This window comes from Aethina tumida, chromosome 4 (genome assembly GCF_024364675.1).
Source record: "Aethina tumida isolate Nest 87 chromosome 4, icAetTumi1.1, whole genome shotgun sequence".
Taxonomy (NCBI): Eukaryota; Metazoa; Arthropoda; class Insecta; order Coleoptera; family Nitidulidae; genus Aethina; species Aethina tumida.
In genome coordinates, this window is record NC_065438.1 from 2,504,560 (window position 1) to 2,521,831 (window position 17,272).

Here is a 17,272-nt window from a genome sequence, read left to right on the forward strand (position 1 = left end):
ATTAGGATTTTTGAAGTGCTTAAACAAACACTTGGGTATTGATTGAAACGCCAAAATAATAACCAACATTTATTCCTAGAAATATCACAATAAATAATTTGTTTAATATCAATACGGGTAATATGTGATTCCTTTTATAACTGAGCCGTTGATGTCATCAAATCTGAAGCAGCAATCCCCATCGTCGAAGGGGTTGCTCATGTAGTGGCAATGGATGGACAGAAATGAGCTAGTCTTCGTGTGGTTGGCGTAGGAAATCAATATTTTGTAGATCCTTTTGGCGGTGAAATAGGCTAGATGCTTCAAGTTAACATAATACTGGTCATCGTACCGCATGTTGTCCGTAATGGTGGTGGGCTTCATGATGTAACAGTCATTCGTCTCGTCGTATATTTCGATAGTTATTGAACCGTCGTAGGTGTCCCCTTCCACAAAGCCGGGATTCATCTCCGTGTTCACTAAAAGTCCAAACAATATCACGTCCCTTTTAACGGAGGTCCTGGACACGTACTTTTCGTACGGGAACAAGTCTATCCTTTTGGCGATCTTGAACACCTTCCTTGGCCGGCACACTCGGGATATTCTTGATGGTTTTGGGTTGTCCTCGTTGGGTTCTTCCAAGATGTCCATCTTGTCGTCCATTATCATCATGAGGGTGTCGTGCAGGAGGTCCCCCCAACATTCACACGACACCAGGAACTCCCCACAGTCCCCACACTTTTGAGACAGACTTGGCTTCTTAATGTACTTCATTACACCTAAGTTTTCTAGTAGTTTTATCACATTGTCGGAGCTTAAGTTGAGATTTTGTCGTTCCAACCCTATGATGGCCCACTTGAGGATGTACATAACCAGTTCGTAACCATCCAGCTGGTAATTGTTCTCGGATAGTATGCGACACAAGGTGGAAGGTTGCATGTGGTACTCGCAGTCGAACACCGCCTTCAAATAGTTATTCATGTCCGAGAAACACTTCACCTTAATGTCAGCCAGGTTGTACATGTCAGCAAACTCGTAGCACATCGCCAGACTCCCCATGCTGATGTTCTTCTTGATGTACTGGAGGCAGCACTGTATCAAGCTTTCTATCAGATACTTATTCGCAATATAATAGACAGACCAGGCGTTCTCCATCGACTCCAACGTTATGTTGTCGGTGTAAATGTAATCCAGCACTTGCCTGAACACCTCGGGGTTGATGTCCGAAATGATGATTTCACCCGAGAACATGTCCCCAAACAGCATCCTCTCGAACACGGGACTGCTGCATGCCAGGTGGATCCTGTGAGCTGGGAAGTGTTCGTCTTTTATTTTGAACGTGCAGTCGGCGTATTTCTTGTCTTTGTAAAATTCGATCAGTCTTTCTTTATTCGGATTCACGATCCTCGTTTCGATGAAAATGTTACCGGCCCTCTCCATCTGGAAACCAAGTGAAGAGGTTGAAAAAACTAATATTAATTAGGATGGAATAATGTTGGAACTTGTTGCCAGTCATTCAATTTCGTTATTTTATCGAGATCACTGTACTTAAAACGGTTTAACAACCTCTCAATTCGGTGAAACAACAAAGGTAATAAAACCATGATTAAAAATAATTGATTAAAAATTCCTGATTAGACATTTAATAATACTTGTGTTGTTATTATTATAAATTATTATTAATGGTCTTGGGTGCTTTTATAAAATGGTCCATTGCAAATTTTTTTCATAACATTCTTACCAAACTGGTTTGCCGGTGTACTAAATTGAGATTGATATTCCGTTATGATCAGCAAGATTGAACAACCTGCAGTCTGAGTTTACAGTATACTTTGAAATATACTGTGGGAGATTTAACAAATAAATTGACAAAACATCAATTCGTCCATTGGATTATTTAGATTCTAACGTAAAATTTGCATTGAAAGGTACTAATTAACTCGATTCGTTGGATTTTGCCTTGAAATTGCATTAATACGATGTTACATTGAACAATTTACGTATTGTTGTGTTATCTCATAAAACTGACCATTTTTGAAAGATGTTTAATTAAATGTTGATGTGATGCGATTTTAATTAAAAGAGAACGTTCCATAATTGAATTGCAATAACCTATTTTTAAAGCAACTAGTTGTTTGCATATTTAAAATATTTATGACATCAGTTTATATTCGTAGAAATTGATGTTTCAAGAAAAGCAAGAAAATTATTTATACGTGTAAATATTTATTCTCATAAAAATATTCTTGGTTTTCTTGCCTTAATATATCTATAAAAAAAACCAGACAATAATGCCTATTATTGTCTGGAAAATAGATTATTTTAGGCACATTTTGTTTAATTCATTTGAGAAAATTTCTCTCCTGTTTTAAATAAATAAAATCGACATTCTGTTTCTGAGTATTGCTTGAAGACTGCAGATTAGATAAAACGTTAGTGGGTTTATTTATCATGGTTGTAAAAATTGTACGTAAAATTCTGCTGTATCTATGGAAAATATATTGGAAAATAAATTTATAAGTATAATATTTACAGAATTAAATTAATAAAGAACTTTTAATTAATCATTCTATTTCTTAACACAAAAGAAATATATAATTATGATCAACGTTTTAAGGAATAAGAGCCATTTTAGATTGTTAGAAAATATGTTAGTCTCAGTGCATTTAATAGACAATTTAGTATTATAAATTAAAATACAGAATTTCGTCTATAATTAATCATGTCTTATTAATAATTATATAAATAACTTTAAATTTCATAACACAAAAGAAACATTTAATTATGATCAACGTTTTAAGGAATAAGAGCCTTTTTAGATTGTTAGAAAATATGTTAGTCTCAGTGTATTTAATAGACAATTTAGTATTATAAATTAAAATACAAAATTTCGTCTATAATTAATTATGTCTTATTAATAATTACATAAATAACTTTAAATTTCTTAACATAAAAGAAACATTTAATTATGATCAACGTTTTAAGGTATAACAACCATTTTAGATACTTAGAAATTATGTTAGTCTAAGTGTATTTAATGGACAATTTAGTATTATAAATTAAAATACAGAATTTCGTCTATAATTAATTATGTCTTATTAATAATTATATAAATAACTTTAAATTTCTTAACATAAAAGAAACATTTAATTATGATCAACGTTTTAAGGAATAACAACCATTTTAGACACTTAGAAATTATGTTAGTCTAAGTGTATTTAATGGACAATTTAGTATTATAAATTAAAATACAGAATTTCGTCTATAATTAATTATGTCTTATTAATAATTATATAAATAACTTTAAATTTCTTAACATAAAAGAAACATTTAATTATGATCAACGTTTTAAGGTATAACAACCATTTTAGACACTTAGAAATTATGTTAGTCTAAGTGTATTTAATAGACAATTTAGTAATATAAATTAAAATACAGAATTTCGTCTATAATTAATTATGTCTTATTAATAATTATATAAATAACTTTAAATTTCTTAACATAAAAGAAACATTTAATTATGATCAACGTTTTAAGGAATAACAACCATTTTAGACACTTAGAAATTATGTTAGTCTAAGTGTATTTAATAGACAATTTAGTATTATAAATTAAAATACAGAATTTCGTCTATAATTAATTATGTCTTATTAATAATTACATAAATAACTTTAAATTTCTTAACATAAAAGAAACATTTAATTATGATCAACGTTTTAAGGTATAACAACCATTTTAGACACTTAGAAATTATGTTAGTCTAAGTGTATTTAATAGACAATTTAGTATTATAAATTAAAATACAGAATTTAGTTTATAATTAATTATGTCTTATTAATAATTTTATAAATAATTTTTAATTTCTTAACATAAAAGAAACATTTAATTATGATCAATATTTTAAATTAACAATAAATACTGCATATGTATAGAAATAAAATAAACTAGGGAATTTAGTTTTGCCTATTAATTAATTACTTGACATAAAAGAAAAATTTAATTATAGCCAATATAAAATTAAAAACAACGGCAGAGTCGAAAGTTTAATTTGTTTTGTCAACACAATCACGCGATCACAAAGCTCCTGATTACATGACACATTCTATTTATACTCATATATTCTATAAAAAAAAATAGGTCACCAATTCATTCCATGCCTAAACGGACGCCCCCACACATAAAACCAAAGCATTTTCCAAACAAACGCCGTTTCCCACCAAAAAAAAAAAAAAAACAAATCAACAAAAGCATCGATCCCCAAACGGCGATTGCATAACCAATAATAAAATAATGTGGAACTTACTGCGTTCGGGAACCCACAACAACAACGACGGGCCACTTCATCCGTCGACTGCGGATTTGTTTATACTGGCTCGGGTTCCTATCCTTGAACCGGGACCAAGAGCAAAGCCAAGGCCGCGAACAGTGGCACGAACGTGTGTGTGTGTGGCGTCGCGCGAGACGCCTGGGACGCCGGGAACAGCTGATCGTCGATTCGGGTTTTTTTTTTGTTACAGACGCCGACGCCGACTTTGTGCGTCGCCGAATTCGGGAGTTCGACTGAATGCGGCCCGAACGTACTGTGTACTATACAATATCTATCTTTCCGAGTTGATTGTGGAAGGATTTATTGTTCTACGAAATTCTAATTGGATCCTGTGTTGTGGTATGACAGGTTGGGAAATTACCACGTTTTTTTTAAATGATGTTAGATTGTTGTATTTCAAACGAGAAGAAAAAAACGTACATAGGTGGAACTGTGTGATTAATTACAGATTAGAATACGACGTGAATAGAATCTGATTTAATAAATACATAAATCGTTTAAAAACTTATCGTAACAAAATCAATGAAGGCTTGGGAGGTTTAAGAAAATACACAAATATTTAATTAAAAGACCACCACATCAACAGAATTTCTTATATTAATAAATTCTTTCTTCTCATTGGCTTGAGACACGCCTCAGTTCCCCCACCATTGAAACAACAGATCGACCTTAAAGCGCATGCGCGAATATTGAAACCAAATAGAAAAATTCAAGATTTAATTATGGAATGAATTGGCGCCAAAAGGCACATTTAAAGGTGTCTCTGGAGAACTTACGCACAAAATATTCATTGAAATTTAATATAAAACTGTTATTGCTTGTTTATTTTTCCGTTTTACAACATATTATCCTTCTATCTACCCTTTTAAAATTTTGGTAATAAATAATATAAATTAAATAATTATATATTATTAATATTTACTATAATTTGAATTAAAATATATTTTAAAACATAATTTGATTAAGAAATTATACACGTATAATTAACTATCAAACAGTACAAACAATTAAAATAAGAGTTTGTCATATTTTTCAGTATTATGATTCACCAGCCTCTGTGTAGACAATTAAACAAAGCAAATATTACTTTTATGAATATTTAAAGAAGAGTACAGACGTCAAACATTGTTGAGAAAATGTTGAATAATTACTAAGAGCAAAAGATTTATAAAATGTAATATTCTATATACTAGAAGTTCAAAAATTCATCAATATTTGCTCAGTTTGTTTTCTTTTTAATATATACACGTGAGATAAAGAAATAAATACCAACAGTTAATTATTATTAATAAATGACATTCATATTTAAATTTAAATAAAAAATAGTTCATAAATAACTACAGAAAAGTGTTTACTTCACTTATCTATTACTATTAGAAAATTGCCTACAATTGATCTATATAATAAAATAATAGAATATATTAATTAACAATTATGACACATTTAATTTAAGAAGAGCAGGAAGAAAACCAAGTGAATAAAAGCAAATATGTTTATGATTAATGTAATTTGTTATTAAGATTTTTTAGGTAATACCTAATGTTAAAAATTATTTCGAATTTTAATTTATTACACCTGTACTTACCCTGATTTATTGATTGTTAGTAAACAGAAATTTAAGACCACACAAAATAAATAAACATTACATGTTGCCAGTTCCCCCAGTCACATTTGAGGCCATTGTCACCGTTTCACTTATCATCATAATAAAAACTAGATACATTTAAACGCATTATTACTTAACGTAACACCACGTTGTGTTTACGATATTAACAATAAATTAATTATGAAATCGAACGGATTAAAATGTCCTTGTCAATGTCGTGCAACGTGGGTTGCCCGCCAAGTGGCGCACGGTTCAAAGGTAAGTAAGGTTAGAAAAACTCTTTTACCGACTCAAGTGTCTAAATGACATTTCGCCAGTTACAAATTGTAATGTCTCATATATAACACACTAGGGATATAATGCAATTTTAGGCTCCGATAACGGATATCTAATGGAGCACGTTGTCAGAGGGAAATTCGGGTCCGTACTTCGTGTTACACAACATTGAGGTTATGTCTGATTGTATTTCGGTTGTAGGCGAATTGTGTTCAGCACTTACTCGCACAATCCCCTTAAGTATGGGCCGCAGAAGTGTTGTCAGCGGGGCGTTTGCACTCTGTGGGGTGGCAGAACGTTGGACAGGGCCAGACCTCTATTACACCAACAGTACAAATACCAAAGAAGGGAATATGGAATGTTGGTTGTGAGGGCACTTAGGGGGGTGTTGAAGATACGATATTTACTGCTGGGAGGGGCAGTAGCTGGTGGTGGAGCTTTGAACAAGGTACAAGAATTCAAAGAAGTGTTGTCAAGGCTGTGCTAATGGGTAGTTTTAGAAATACAATGAATGGAAGGATGGACTACCAGATTTAAAGTGGTTGGATGATGTCTTACCAGACACAGAAAAATTCCAGGAATGGAGAGTGAATTTAATTGATTTTAAAGACTCTGTCAAGGATAATATACAAATTGGTAGGAAGGCAAGTTTGTGTGTGTTTGTTGTGATTCCATGTGACTATTTTTAGATCCCAGACTTAAAGCTTTGTCTGAGGCAAAGTACAATCAATTTAGGAACTGGTTTGACACTAGATTAGATAATGCCATTGCAGCAGCTGAAAAACACAATAATAAATTACCAGAACCAGTTGAGGGTAAGTATGCACATCCTTAAAAAAAAAACAACTTGTTAATAAAAATTAATTTTGAAATAAAAATTTTAGCTTTTATTTATTGTATAATTAATATTTTATTAAAAAGACAAATTCTCAAAATAATTAGTTTTTGAAAGTCTGAAAGACTGAATGCCATACTGAGTACACTCTATTTACTTTTTTTTTCCCTCTAGGTGTTTTCGCTACCCTTTCGGATTATGTAGACAGAATGTACTCAGGTATGCACTGGTGAATAATTATATTTCGCATTACAGTATAGTAATTTCAGAGGCTAAACAGGACTTAAAAGACAAAACAGTGGTTTATGCCAGACCGTTTGCGCAGGAATCAAACGAGGAGAAACTCAGAAGGGACACCCAAACAAGACTCAATAACATTCAGGATGAAATGATGCAAACCCAAATTAAATATCAGAAAGAACTGGAACGGTTAGAGAAGGAGAACAAGGAACTGCGCAAGCAGAATTTGTTGTTGAAACAAGGTCGCAAACCCAGCACTAGAAAGGTGAAAAGGAGCCTCATCGACATGTACAGCGAAGTACTGGACGAACTGGCCGACTTCGACAGCGGTTACAACACGCAAGACCAGTTGCCTCGAGTTGTGGTGGTCGGTGATCAAAGCAGCGGCAAAACGTCGGTGCTGGAGATGATTGCCCAGGCCAGAATCTTCCCCAGAGGGGCTGGAGAAATGATGACAAGGTACTCATAATTTGAACCAACGAAACGTAATAAATTTACCGAAATAAATTCCTTAGGGCACCAGTAAAAGTCACTTTATCTGAAGGACCTTATCATGTGGCTCAATTCAGGGACTCCTCAAGGGAATTTGACTTGACCAAGGAGTCGGATTTGGCCGATTTGCGGAGAGAAGTCGAGTTGAGGATGAGGAACAGCGTGAAAGGCGGGAAAACCGTTTCAAGTGAAGTCATATCAATGACTGTAAAAGGGCCAGGACTTCAAAGAATGGTTCTTGTTGATCTCCCTGGAATTATATCAGTATGACTGCGAATATATCAATATTTTTATATATTTATCTGCTTATTTTACAGACTGTAACAACTGACATGGCTGCAGATACTCGCGAGAGCATAAAACTGATGACTCAGACTTACATGAACAATCCCAATGCAATAATTTTGTGTATACAAGTAAGAACATACAATAATTTAATCTCAATGCATCAATGGTTTAATTTAAGGATGGTGCTGTGGATGCTGAAAGAAGTAATGTAACTGATTTGGTGGCTAGTTGTGATCCCAATGGTAAAAGAACAATTTTCGTGTTAACAAAAGTGGACATGGCTGAACAAAACCTGGCTGATCCCAACAGAGTATGTCCATTAAATTATTTGTTTCTTTTTAGTATTGTGTGGTTTTTTAGATAAGAAAAATTCTCTCAGGTAAACTGTTCCCAATGAAAGCCTTGGGATATTTTGCTGTGGTCACTGGAAGGGGCAGGAAAGAAGACTCAATTCAAACCATCAAGGATTATGAGGAAGATTTCTTCAGGAGCTCCAAATTATTTAAGTAAGTAATATTATATCCTAACAATTCGTATTAGTAAATGAAATTTTATTTAGGGATGGCGTGATCAAATCAACGCAGGTGACGACCAGAAACCTGAGTCTGGCGGTCGCCGACTGCTTCTGGAAAATGGTCCGAGAAACTGTGGAACAACAGGCGGACGCCTTCAAAGCTAGACGCTTCAATCTGGAGTCCGAGTGGAAGAACAACTTCCCGCGTCTCAGAGAACAGGATCGGGACGAGCTGTTCGACCGAGCACGGGCGGAAATCCTCGACGAGATCGTCAACCTATCCCAAGTCAGTCCGAAACAGTGGGACGAACGGTTGATGAACAAGATCTGGGAGAAAGTTTCGGACCACGTGTTCGAGAACATTTACTTGCCGGCTGCTCAAACGGGCAGTGCGGAGACGTTCAACACCGCCGTTGATATTAAACTAAGACAGTGGGCTCAGAATGAATTGCCTGCCCAGTCCGTTGAATCGGGCTGGGAAAGCCTACGAACTGAGTTTGAGCAGTTCATGAAGAAAGCCGCTTCAGCACCCAATCACGACGATCTGTTTGATCAGTTGAAGGAGGCTGTTGTCACTGAGGCTATGCGCCGGCATTCCTGGGAGGACAAGGCGTCGGAAATGCTCAGAGTTATTCAATTGAACGCTTTGGAAGATAGGACAATTGTTGATAAAAGGGATTGGGATGCAGCAGTTAAATTCCTGGAGTCCAGTCTCAAGGAGAAGCTGAAAGGTAGTGAGTTGTATCTGAAACAACTGTTGGGGCCTTCCCTGAAAGAGAGGTGGTTGTACTGGAAGGGTCAATCGGAAACAGAGGTGAAACGACACGCTGTTAAAGGAGAATTGGATAAGGTTCTTTACTCAAATGATGTAAGATAATTAAATATTCAATGTATAAAACTATATTTATAATATATATTGTTTAGAAACATCCTCCAACATTAACCTATGATGAACTGACTACAATTAAAAACAATTTGAAACGCACCAACGTTGATGTAGACGCCGATTTTATCAGGGAGGTCTGGCATGCTGTTTATAGGAGACATTTCTTAAACAACTCCCTAATAAGGACTTACGATTGTCGGAAGTCTTATTATTTGTACCACCAGCAGTTGGATGTTGACTGTGCTGATGTTGTTCTATTCCACAGAATACAACAAATGATGAAAGTCACTTCAAATGCTCTTAGACAACAAATTACCAATAGAGAAGGTTTGTTACTACTTTTTCTTTTAAGTAAAACTTCAGTATATGTTCAATTTTGCAGCAAGGAGACTTGATAAAGAAATCAAGGAAGTCTTAGAAGATTATGGTCAAGATAATGACAAAAAAGTTAAGTTATTGACGGGTAGAAGAGTTACATTAGCAGAAGAATTAAGTAAGTTATAATTATTTAATTTAAATTTATTTTAACAAATTTGTTTTCAGAACGTGTGAGACAGATTCAAGAAAAACTGGAAGAATTTATACAAGCACTAAACAAAGAAAAATAATCTAGTCTTATTTAATTTAGGCGTCAACTTATTTTAATAACTTCTTTATTTTAATTATGCTCTTTTTAAACTAAAACATATACAACTGTTTACTTGTTACATATACAAACTTTTAAAAATATTATTGGGCTTTATTATTTGGTAATTATTTATGAATTGCAACAGATCAATGACAAATGATACTACTGTTAAAAAGGAGATTTATTGCAGTTCAAATTCATATAAATAAATTGTTGTTATACCTGGTTATTTGTTTTTTTTTATATACCTTATTTTAAAAATGTTTCTCTATAAATAACTATATTACTGAAAACTTAATAGAATATTCTAGTCAAAGTAGTTTAAAAATCTTATAAGAATGTTTAATTAAATGTAATTTAAATCAGACAAAAAATAGGGTGAGGGTTTAAAAAAATTTTAACATTAATAAAAGGAATTTAGTTACATAATTACGAAATACGTTTATTAAACATATTAATTACATAAATAGTTGAATCCATTTGAATATTTAATCCATTAATTGCAAATTATCAAATTTTTCGGTGTCATAAAATGTTGCTTTCACCTGCCTGCCCCCGAAAAATCTACCGTTCAAGTCAACCACCGCCTTTATCGCACTTTCAATGCGCAAAAACTCGACAAATATTCGAACTGCTTCTTCTGAATCTTCTGTGGGAATTTCGTGAATAATAACACTCGCCACTGGTCCATATTTCGTGTTGCATTCATCTTTAACTTCTGGTTCTAGATCATCATCCACCTCCCCTGGACCCACCATATTTTTTAAAAGAACCACCTGTAACAATTGCCACAGTTAAGTGACTGAAGCAATTCACAAAAAATGAGTACATACTTTACTGGGATTTTTCATTATTTCTGTAATAGTCTGTGGTTGTGGCTGCTCCACTTCCACAGTCGTTGGAGGCGGCATAATTTCCTTTTCGTGTATAATTCTACCGCCCCTCTTCGAAGTCTTCTCCACCTGCAAAGCACTGGCCATCCCCTGCTCCTGCTTACCCAAGCCTTGACCCTCTTTAAATCCATACTTGGCCATTATTTTAGCTGCTATGGAACTTGCACCGTAATTAACGACTGGTTGGGGTTTGTTGGGGAATACTGGGGCGGATTCGATCGCCTCTTGCAAACTGGGGGGTGGGGCTATTGCCACTCCACCAGTTGGTCTAGACTGTTTTTGTATTGGCTCCATTTCATCCTCTTCAGCCCAACGACCTATTCAAAATAAAATCGTCAATAATCAATATTCTTAATATATTACAGAAGGGTTAAAGTACCTGCAAATCCACTTCCAATGGGTGGTTGACTCATTTGTGGGGCCGCAACAGGAGGAGGACTATCCTCAGGATCATTAAATCTAGATTTCCGCCGCCGTTCCTTCCTCTTCTCCTCTTTTTCAACATCTCTAGGTCTGTCCCTTTCCCTGTCCCTCTCCCGTTCACGATCTCGATCCCTCTCTCGCCTGTCTCTCATATCTTTCACCTCTTTTTCATATTCATTTGGCCAAAGAGGATCATACTCATCCACAACATTCCAGTCCAGATCACTTCCGTACGTACTTGGATTACTTAATATAGGCCAGTTCGGCTCCGTTTTGGTTTTAGTGAATGTTAATGGCTCGTCCTCCTCGCGTTTTGTTTTCAAGTCGATAACCGGCGCCAAACTTGCCTTTCGTGTTGCTTCTCGCTTTGGCTGTGTTACTGTCGCCTTTTTTAGCTGCATTTGCGACTGCAGCAGCTTTATGCCCGACGACCATCCCTGGACGTTTTCTGTGGTTCTAGTTTTTAGATCTAAATCGTCGTACAATGACATTTTCGAAGGTTTTCGATATAATTTAAAGATGATTCAACTGGAAAACACCTTTTGTGTGGTCTGAAGTAATCAATACATCATGTAACAGCTTAAAATATTCAATTGTTTTGATGTTTTGATCATTCTAACCTTAAATATAAGGAACAAATTTATAAACATAGTTGTCAAGTGTATTAATTAAAAGACTTTAAAAACAATAAAAATCAATAAATGTTACGTAAATTATTATATAGTGCCTATAATTTCAGTATTAGCATTTTATTTGATAATTAACTATAAAAGTCAAGAAAATATAAATTTTCAATACAAGAAATTGTATAACTTGACAACAGTGCATTAAAAGTAGTTCAATAACTTTTTGTTTATTCAAACTACTTGCACTAAAGCATGTGAAAATGGCTTTACTGCGGCATTTAACAAAAAAACTGGTGCTCAACAGCCTGAAGACCGACAGTAATTACAAATTTAATAATACCTGTGTGACATGTATTCGTTTACTAAATTATACTCCAAAGGAGTACGGTAAGTTACACAATTTTAAGGTTATCTTTTTGTTTTTCAACCAGTTCTACTTTTAGACAACAAATCGGATCCCGCACCTTTATTTTTCAACAAAGAAGTCCAATCATTATTAAGAACTCTCACCAGAGTCGACTTGTCGAAAGTGTTTAGAAAAAGAAAACTTGGGGACAAAGTACCAGCAGATCCAGAGTACCAGTTCATGACTGATGAGCAGTTGGAAGAGGCCTTTCAAGAAGCACAAAAGAAAGCAGATGAGTTGCTACAAATTCCACCAGTTTTGGCTATTCATGAGCCTTCAAGCAAAGTGTATTCAGTAGATCCTGCTCTGCAGGGCTTAGAAACAAGTCGGTTAGTATTTACTGATATTACCTTTGGGTTGAAAGACACTGAAAGGTTGATTGTGGTGAGAGAACCTGATGGCACTTTAAAAGATGCTGAGTGGGAAGTGAGGAATAGGGTAAATCAAATTTACTTCCCAAGGAAAGGGAGGAGTATTAAAGCTCCAAGGGTCTTTGAAGATAACTATTTAGAGGATTTGTTAAAAAGGAAAGAGTATGAGTTTATATTAGATTTGGCATGTGTTCATTTTGAGCCCAATGAGAGGGACTATCAGAGGGTCACTTCTATTACTTACCAATATCTTAATGATAACCATGATTTTGAGCTGCTCAGGTCTACTAGACATTTTGGAGCCTTAACATTCTTCCTAGTATGGAACAGGCAAATTGACAATCTGTTGCTTGATTTAATTGAAACTTCTCATATTGATGAAGCCAACAATTTATTAGAACTGTATGGAAAAGTACATAATATGAAATATGATAGTGATGGAAAGTTAAAAGCTGTTAGACAGTTCATTGAAAAAGATTCCACAAAGAAGGGAGCTTTGGAGCTTGCCATTCAAGCTTATGAAGATGTTCAAAGGCAGAAGGAAGAACTGGAGAAAGGCATTAAAGCTGCACATGGTTTAAGTTAAAACGAATTTTGTTATTTGTATATTTAAGTGTAAATAAAAGATAATTGAAAGTCTTAGTGTATTATTTTCCTCATTTTGATTAATTAATAATAAGGGGTAGCAATAAAAATGACCAGTTACAAAAATATTTTATTGAGAAAACTTCAATTCAAATACAGGCCAGTCTTTAATTTTTCTTCAAATTCTCCAACACAGTCCTATTGACCACTCCAGGAGTAGTGGTGTACTCCTTACTCTTGCCAGTTAAAGCAATGAACTGCTCAGAAATCTCAACAGCCACTCTAATTTGGGCCTCGGTGGTGCTGGCTCCTAGATGGGGCGTGGCCACAACTTTCGGATGTTTGATGAGCTCCAAAGTCACGGCATCGGTGGGCGGTTCTTGTTCGAACACGTCCAAAGCTGCGCCGCCGCATTGTCCCGATTTAAGGGCTTCCAACAAATCTGCCTCGCTGATTATGCCTCCACGAGCCACGTTCACAATGCGAACTCCTTTTTTGCACACATTAAATACTTTTGAGTTTATCAAGTCTGAAAATAAAATAAATTAATGATGAAGATCATTTGGAATTTTGTACAGTTACTTCTTGTTTGAGGGATTAAAGGTGTGTGGACTGTGATGTAATCAGCTTGGGGCCAGATTTGTTCCAAACTCAGAGATTCCACGTTGAATTGTCTTGCCTCCTCAGCACTCACGATTGGATCAAATCCAATAGTCTATAAAATATTAAAAAAGTTGTTTACATTTTTAACTTTTTGTTTTACCATATGTATAGTCACTGACTTTTTCATCATACAATTTTTAAAAATAGTTTCAACTATTTTAATTAGGTAATTAAATATTCCCATTAAATGAATCAAAAGGTCAATTATTTGATAATATATGTAAAATTATTTCATCATTTGTTGGTAGTGAAACATGTCCAAACAATGTACAAATAGTATGATACAAAATTTGATAAGACCATGATCAACATAATGTTCAATTAAAATTCCATTGAACTTACTCTCATTCCCCAAGATTGCATTCTAATGGCGACTTCCTTTCCAATTCTTCCCAGTCCAATAATAGCTAATGTTTTGCCGTACAGCTCATGCCCAGAATACAATTTCCTGTCCCATCTGCCAGCTTTTAAACTGTCAGCTGCAGCTGCAACGTTTCTTGCCAGATTCGTAATGAGTGCGCAGGTAAGTTCACAAGCACTGATGGAGTTACCTCCAGGTGTACTGGTAAAATAATAAGAATGTAAAATGTTATAAATTAATTGTTTTTGAAAACTCACTTGAGAACCAATACATTTTTGTTTGTGGCAGCTGCAACATCGATGGTGTCGACACCAGCACCAGCTCTGCCAATAACTTTAAGATTGGTAGCTGCAGCAATTACATCAGCAGATACTTTAGTATCAGATCTTACGATAAGGCCATCGTAGCTCTGTAATAACAATAAACAAGTTGCTTAAATGGGCATGTATATGTTTCATGAGGATTGCGTAATATATTATTTCAATAGATATCAATAACTTTATTTATAGAACGAACCAGATGGATTGAATTACTTATTAGCTGATAAGACGTAGAACTTGTAAAACAATTAATGTTAGCTTAACACATGTGATTCAATTAGCCACAGTAAAAAAAATCACTAAACATTAGAATATAGGTTTATAATTGATTTGGTACCAGTATTTAATTTTTAATAAAAGTGATTAATTAACCACGTCGAGTTAAATGGTTATAATTTTGTAAATAAATCGATGTACTGATAAAATATTTGATTAAGTTTAAATTTCATTGACTAAAACAGCTTTACAAGTTAGAAAGTAATCTATACTAATCTCACATAAAAATATCTCCACTCATTATAAATTCCATTACACCAATTCCTCTTCATTACATACCGGTATCTCCTTGATAAGCTGATCCTTAGGCAGTTTATACTTGCAATCCACCTGGATTCCGTGCTTCTTAAGCAGATCAGTGCAGGCCGAATCGACGGCGTCAGCAACAAGCACTTTTTTGATGTCCATACTCGACCCAGCGACCAAACTGTTAATTTGTAGACTGCCTCGAACACAATGCACCGTCGACCGATTGTCTTTAACCTTCACCCAGGTCCCCACTCTCTTTAAATAAGCGTTTGTTTGCCGCTAGTTGTTTCGTTGACGGTTTTATCAGCAGGAATTAAGAAATTTATTTGTCAAGGAAAGATGTTTTCTGAAGTCATTTTGGTGATAAGAGATTACGTGGGTACCCCCAGCAAATAAACAGTTATCGATACAAATTAGCTAATTGGGAGGTTTGTAAAAGTGGATTTACAAACACTTGAAAGATTACAAAAAATTTGTAATATAAGTTCTTTGATGTAAAACAAATATTTTTTTGCTTCGACTCTAGAATGGGATTTATTTAACAATTACGCTCCTTTCGTTCATGAATTGCTCAAATATATGAATGTGACATGAGTTATCTCATCCCACACTACTAAAACAAAACATATATTTGAGGAAGAGGGTCAATCAAATTTTCTTCCCATTGAAAAGAAAGAATATTATAGCTCCCAGAGTCTTGGAAGAACACTATTTAGAAGATTTGTTAAAAAAGAAAGAATATGAGTTTTTATTAGATTTGACATGTGTTCATTTTGTGCCCAATAAGAAGGATCATCATCATCATCATCATAACTTCTATGATAACAATGATTTTGAACTGATCAGGTACTAGTACAGTACTTCCTAGTATGGAACAAACTAATAGATAGTGGGGCAGTTAAATTAATATTAAAAATACATTTTTATGTTTTTATCAATTAAAATAGAATATAATTTAATATTTAAACAAAGGTAGATGGGTAATATTTTGTAAAACCGACAATTAAACAAGCAATAATGAAATTTCAAGGAATATTTTGTGCGCAAGTCCTCCAGAAACACTTTTATAAGTGCCTCTTTGCGCTAATTCATTTCATAAATTATTCTTCAATATTTGTATTTGGTTCCAACATTTGCGAATACTCTTTAAACTTGGACTATTGGGGACCATAGTCAAACCGGCTTCCTGTGAACTGGTTATTTTCGTTAGACACGTTCGACACCTTTGGACTCGGCACGGTTCGGTTTCTGAATCGGAACACAACTGTCGTGGACCCGAATCCCGAGCACTACCCCGAGCCACACCACCGAATTAATTGCGGAGGATACCCAAAATTATATTCGTCTTTATGATAAATCAATGGAAATAGAAAATAAATATATTCTATTCCCGCTTGTTTCTGCATTTCGTGCGTCATCAGATAGGACATAATTCAAAGTTGTATCTCTGCAGTAGAGGTACAATTTTGAAAATCCTATGACAAGCCTTACAATTTAAAAATACAATTTTGGGTTAGTAATTTGGTGAGCTTGCCGCTGCATTTACGGCGAAAATTATTCAATTCAAAAATCCTCGCTCAGTAAATGCAGCCCTACACTAAGTTACACTTTACTAAAATCTAAATACTCTATTATCTGTAAATAAATTAAAATTATTAATTATTATGAATCCCTGCAAATAAATAAATAATTAAAAAATGGAACACAAAGGAAATTTGTTGGCCAATAATTTGAAGAACAAAAAAAAACTTGTTGGTCAATAATATGACGAAAAGAAAGGGAATTTGTTGGTCAATAATATGACGAACAAAAAGGGAATTTGTTGGCCAATAATATGACGAACAAAAAGGGAATTTGTTGGTCAATAATATGACGAACAAAATGGGAATTGGTTGGTCAATAACATGTAGGACACAGATTTTATTCAATAAAAGTGAAGAAAATAAAACTAAATTTTCTTTTATTTATTTAAGCTGAAAGAGTGAAAGGCATATAAATGAATATAATACTCCTGAAAATCATACAAAA

At 34.3% G+C, this 17,272-nt stretch overlaps 5 protein-coding genes across 8 annotated transcripts; 2 read left to right on the forward strand and 3 right to left on the reverse strand.

Annotated features, from left to right (window-relative positions):
* Positions 1-56: 56 nt before the first annotated feature.
* Positions 57-6,035, reverse strand: LOC109601483 (BTB/POZ domain-containing protein 9). 2 transcript variants are annotated; one of them, XM_020017730.2, is made up of 2 exons: positions 5,892-6,035; positions 57-1,419 (listed from the first exon to the last, which is right to left on the reverse strand). In XM_020017730.2, the coding sequence occupies exon 2, from the start codon at positions 1,417-1,419 to the stop codon at positions 109-111; it is 1,311 nt and encodes a 436-aa protein (XP_019873289.2). In that variant the 5' UTR covers positions 5,892-6,035; the 3' UTR covers positions 57-108. The 2 variants fall into 2 exon arrangements, with proteins under 2 accessions (XP_019873289.2, XP_019873288.2); XM_020017729.2 differs by lacking the exon at positions 5,892-6,035 and adding an exon at positions 4,283-4,520.
* A 157-nt stretch (positions 6,036-6,192) lies between these two features.
* On the forward strand, positions 6,193-10,296 carry LOC109601495 (dynamin-like 120 kDa protein, mitochondrial). Of its 3 annotated transcripts, none has more exons than XM_049965842.1 (14): positions 6,193-6,332; positions 6,390-6,636; positions 6,689-6,824; positions 6,878-7,003; positions 7,198-7,242; positions 7,284-7,722; positions 7,779-8,019; positions 8,073-8,171; positions 8,222-8,353; positions 8,404-8,549; positions 8,603-9,425; positions 9,482-9,770; positions 9,826-9,936; positions 9,987-10,296. In XM_049965842.1, the coding sequence occupies exons 1-14, from the start codon at positions 6,304-6,306 to the stop codon at positions 10,049-10,051; spliced, it is 2,928 nt and encodes a 975-aa protein (XP_049821799.1). In that variant the 5' UTR covers positions 6,193-6,303; the 3' UTR covers positions 10,052-10,296. The 3 variants fall into 3 exon arrangements, with proteins under 3 accessions (XP_049821799.1, XP_019873301.2, XP_049821800.1); XM_020017742.2 differs by having other exon boundaries at positions 7,293-7,722; XM_049965843.1 differs by lacking the exon at positions 7,198-7,242 and having other exon boundaries at positions 7,293-7,722.
* A 200-nt stretch (positions 10,297-10,496) lies between these two features.
* On the reverse strand, positions 10,497-11,997 carry LOC109601480 (splicing factor 45). The gene is made up of 3 exons (XM_020017727.2): positions 11,344-11,997; positions 10,905-11,281; positions 10,497-10,847 (listed from the first exon to the last, which is right to left on the reverse strand). Exons 1-3 carry the CDS (start codon positions 11,876-11,878, stop codon positions 10,560-10,562), a joined length of 1,200 nt encoding a protein of 399 aa, XP_019873286.2. The 5' UTR covers positions 11,879-11,997; the 3' UTR covers positions 10,497-10,559.
* A 238-nt stretch (positions 11,998-12,235) lies between these two features.
* On the forward strand, positions 12,236-13,426 carry LOC109601488 (28S ribosomal protein S22, mitochondrial). Its single transcript, XM_020017736.2, has 2 exons — positions 12,236-12,400; positions 12,457-13,426. The coding sequence occupies exons 1-2, from the start codon at positions 12,274-12,276 to the stop codon at positions 13,374-13,376; spliced, it is 1,047 nt and encodes a 348-aa protein (XP_019873295.1). The 5' UTR covers positions 12,236-12,273; the 3' UTR covers positions 13,377-13,426.
* A 66-nt stretch (positions 13,427-13,492) lies between these two features.
* LOC109601482 (D-3-phosphoglycerate dehydrogenase) lies at positions 13,493-15,458 on the reverse strand. The gene is made up of 5 exons (XM_020017728.2): positions 15,275-15,458; positions 14,657-14,808; positions 14,381-14,600; positions 13,958-14,090; positions 13,493-13,904 (listed from the first exon to the last, which is right to left on the reverse strand). Exons 1-5 carry the CDS (start codon positions 15,401-15,403, stop codon positions 13,543-13,545), a joined length of 996 nt encoding a protein of 331 aa, XP_019873287.2. The 5' UTR covers positions 15,404-15,458; the 3' UTR covers positions 13,493-13,542.
* Between the last annotated feature and the right edge of the window lie 1,814 nt (positions 15,459-17,272).

Bases quoted from the DNA above. Each gene is read 5' to 3' on its own strand.
- LOC109601483 (XM_020017730.2), bottom strand. From the start codon at position 1,419: ATGGAGAGGGCCGGTAACATTTTCATCGAAACGAGGATCGTGAATCCG.
- LOC109601495 (XM_049965842.1), top strand. From the start codon at position 6,304: ATGGAGCACGTTGTCAGAGGGAAATTCGG. The intron at 7,723-7,778 runs GTACTCATAATT...TAAATTCCTTAG, and splicing joins GCTGGAGAAATGATGACAAG to GGCACCAGTAAAAGTCACTT. The intron at 9,937-9,986 runs GTAAGTTATAAT...ATTTGTTTTCAG, and splicing joins TACATTAGCAGAAGAATTAA to AACGTGTGAGACAGATTCAA.
- LOC109601480 (XM_020017727.2), bottom strand. From the start codon at position 11,878: ATGTCATTGTACGACGATTTAGATCTAAAAACTAGAACCACAGAAAAC. The intron at 11,282-11,343 runs GTACTTTAACCC...TATTTTGAATAG, and splicing joins CATTGGAAGTGGATTTGCAG to GTCGTTGGGCTGAAGAGGAT. The intron at 10,848-10,904 runs GTATGTACTCAT...CAATTGTTACAG, and splicing joins TAATGAAAAATCCCAGTAAA to GTGGTTCTTTTAAAAAATAT.
- LOC109601488 (XM_020017736.2), top strand. From the start codon at position 12,274: ATGGCTTTACTGCGGCATTTAACAAAAAAACTGGTGCTCAACAGCCTG. The intron at 12,401-12,456 runs GTAAGTTACACA...TTCTACTTTTAG, and splicing joins TTATACTCCAAAGGAGTACG to ACAACAAATCGGATCCCGCA.
- LOC109601482 (XM_020017728.2), bottom strand. From the start codon at position 15,403: ATGGACATCAAAAAAGTGCTTGTTGCTGACGCCGTCGATTCGGCCTGC. The intron at 14,809-15,274 runs GTATGTAATGAA...TTGTTATTACAG, and splicing joins AGCTTATCAAGGAGATACCG to AGCTACGATGGCCTTATCGT. The intron at 14,601-14,656 runs GTGAGTTTTCAA...TTATTTTACCAG, and splicing joins AAAAATGTATTGGTTCTCAA to TACACCTGGAGGTAACTCCA.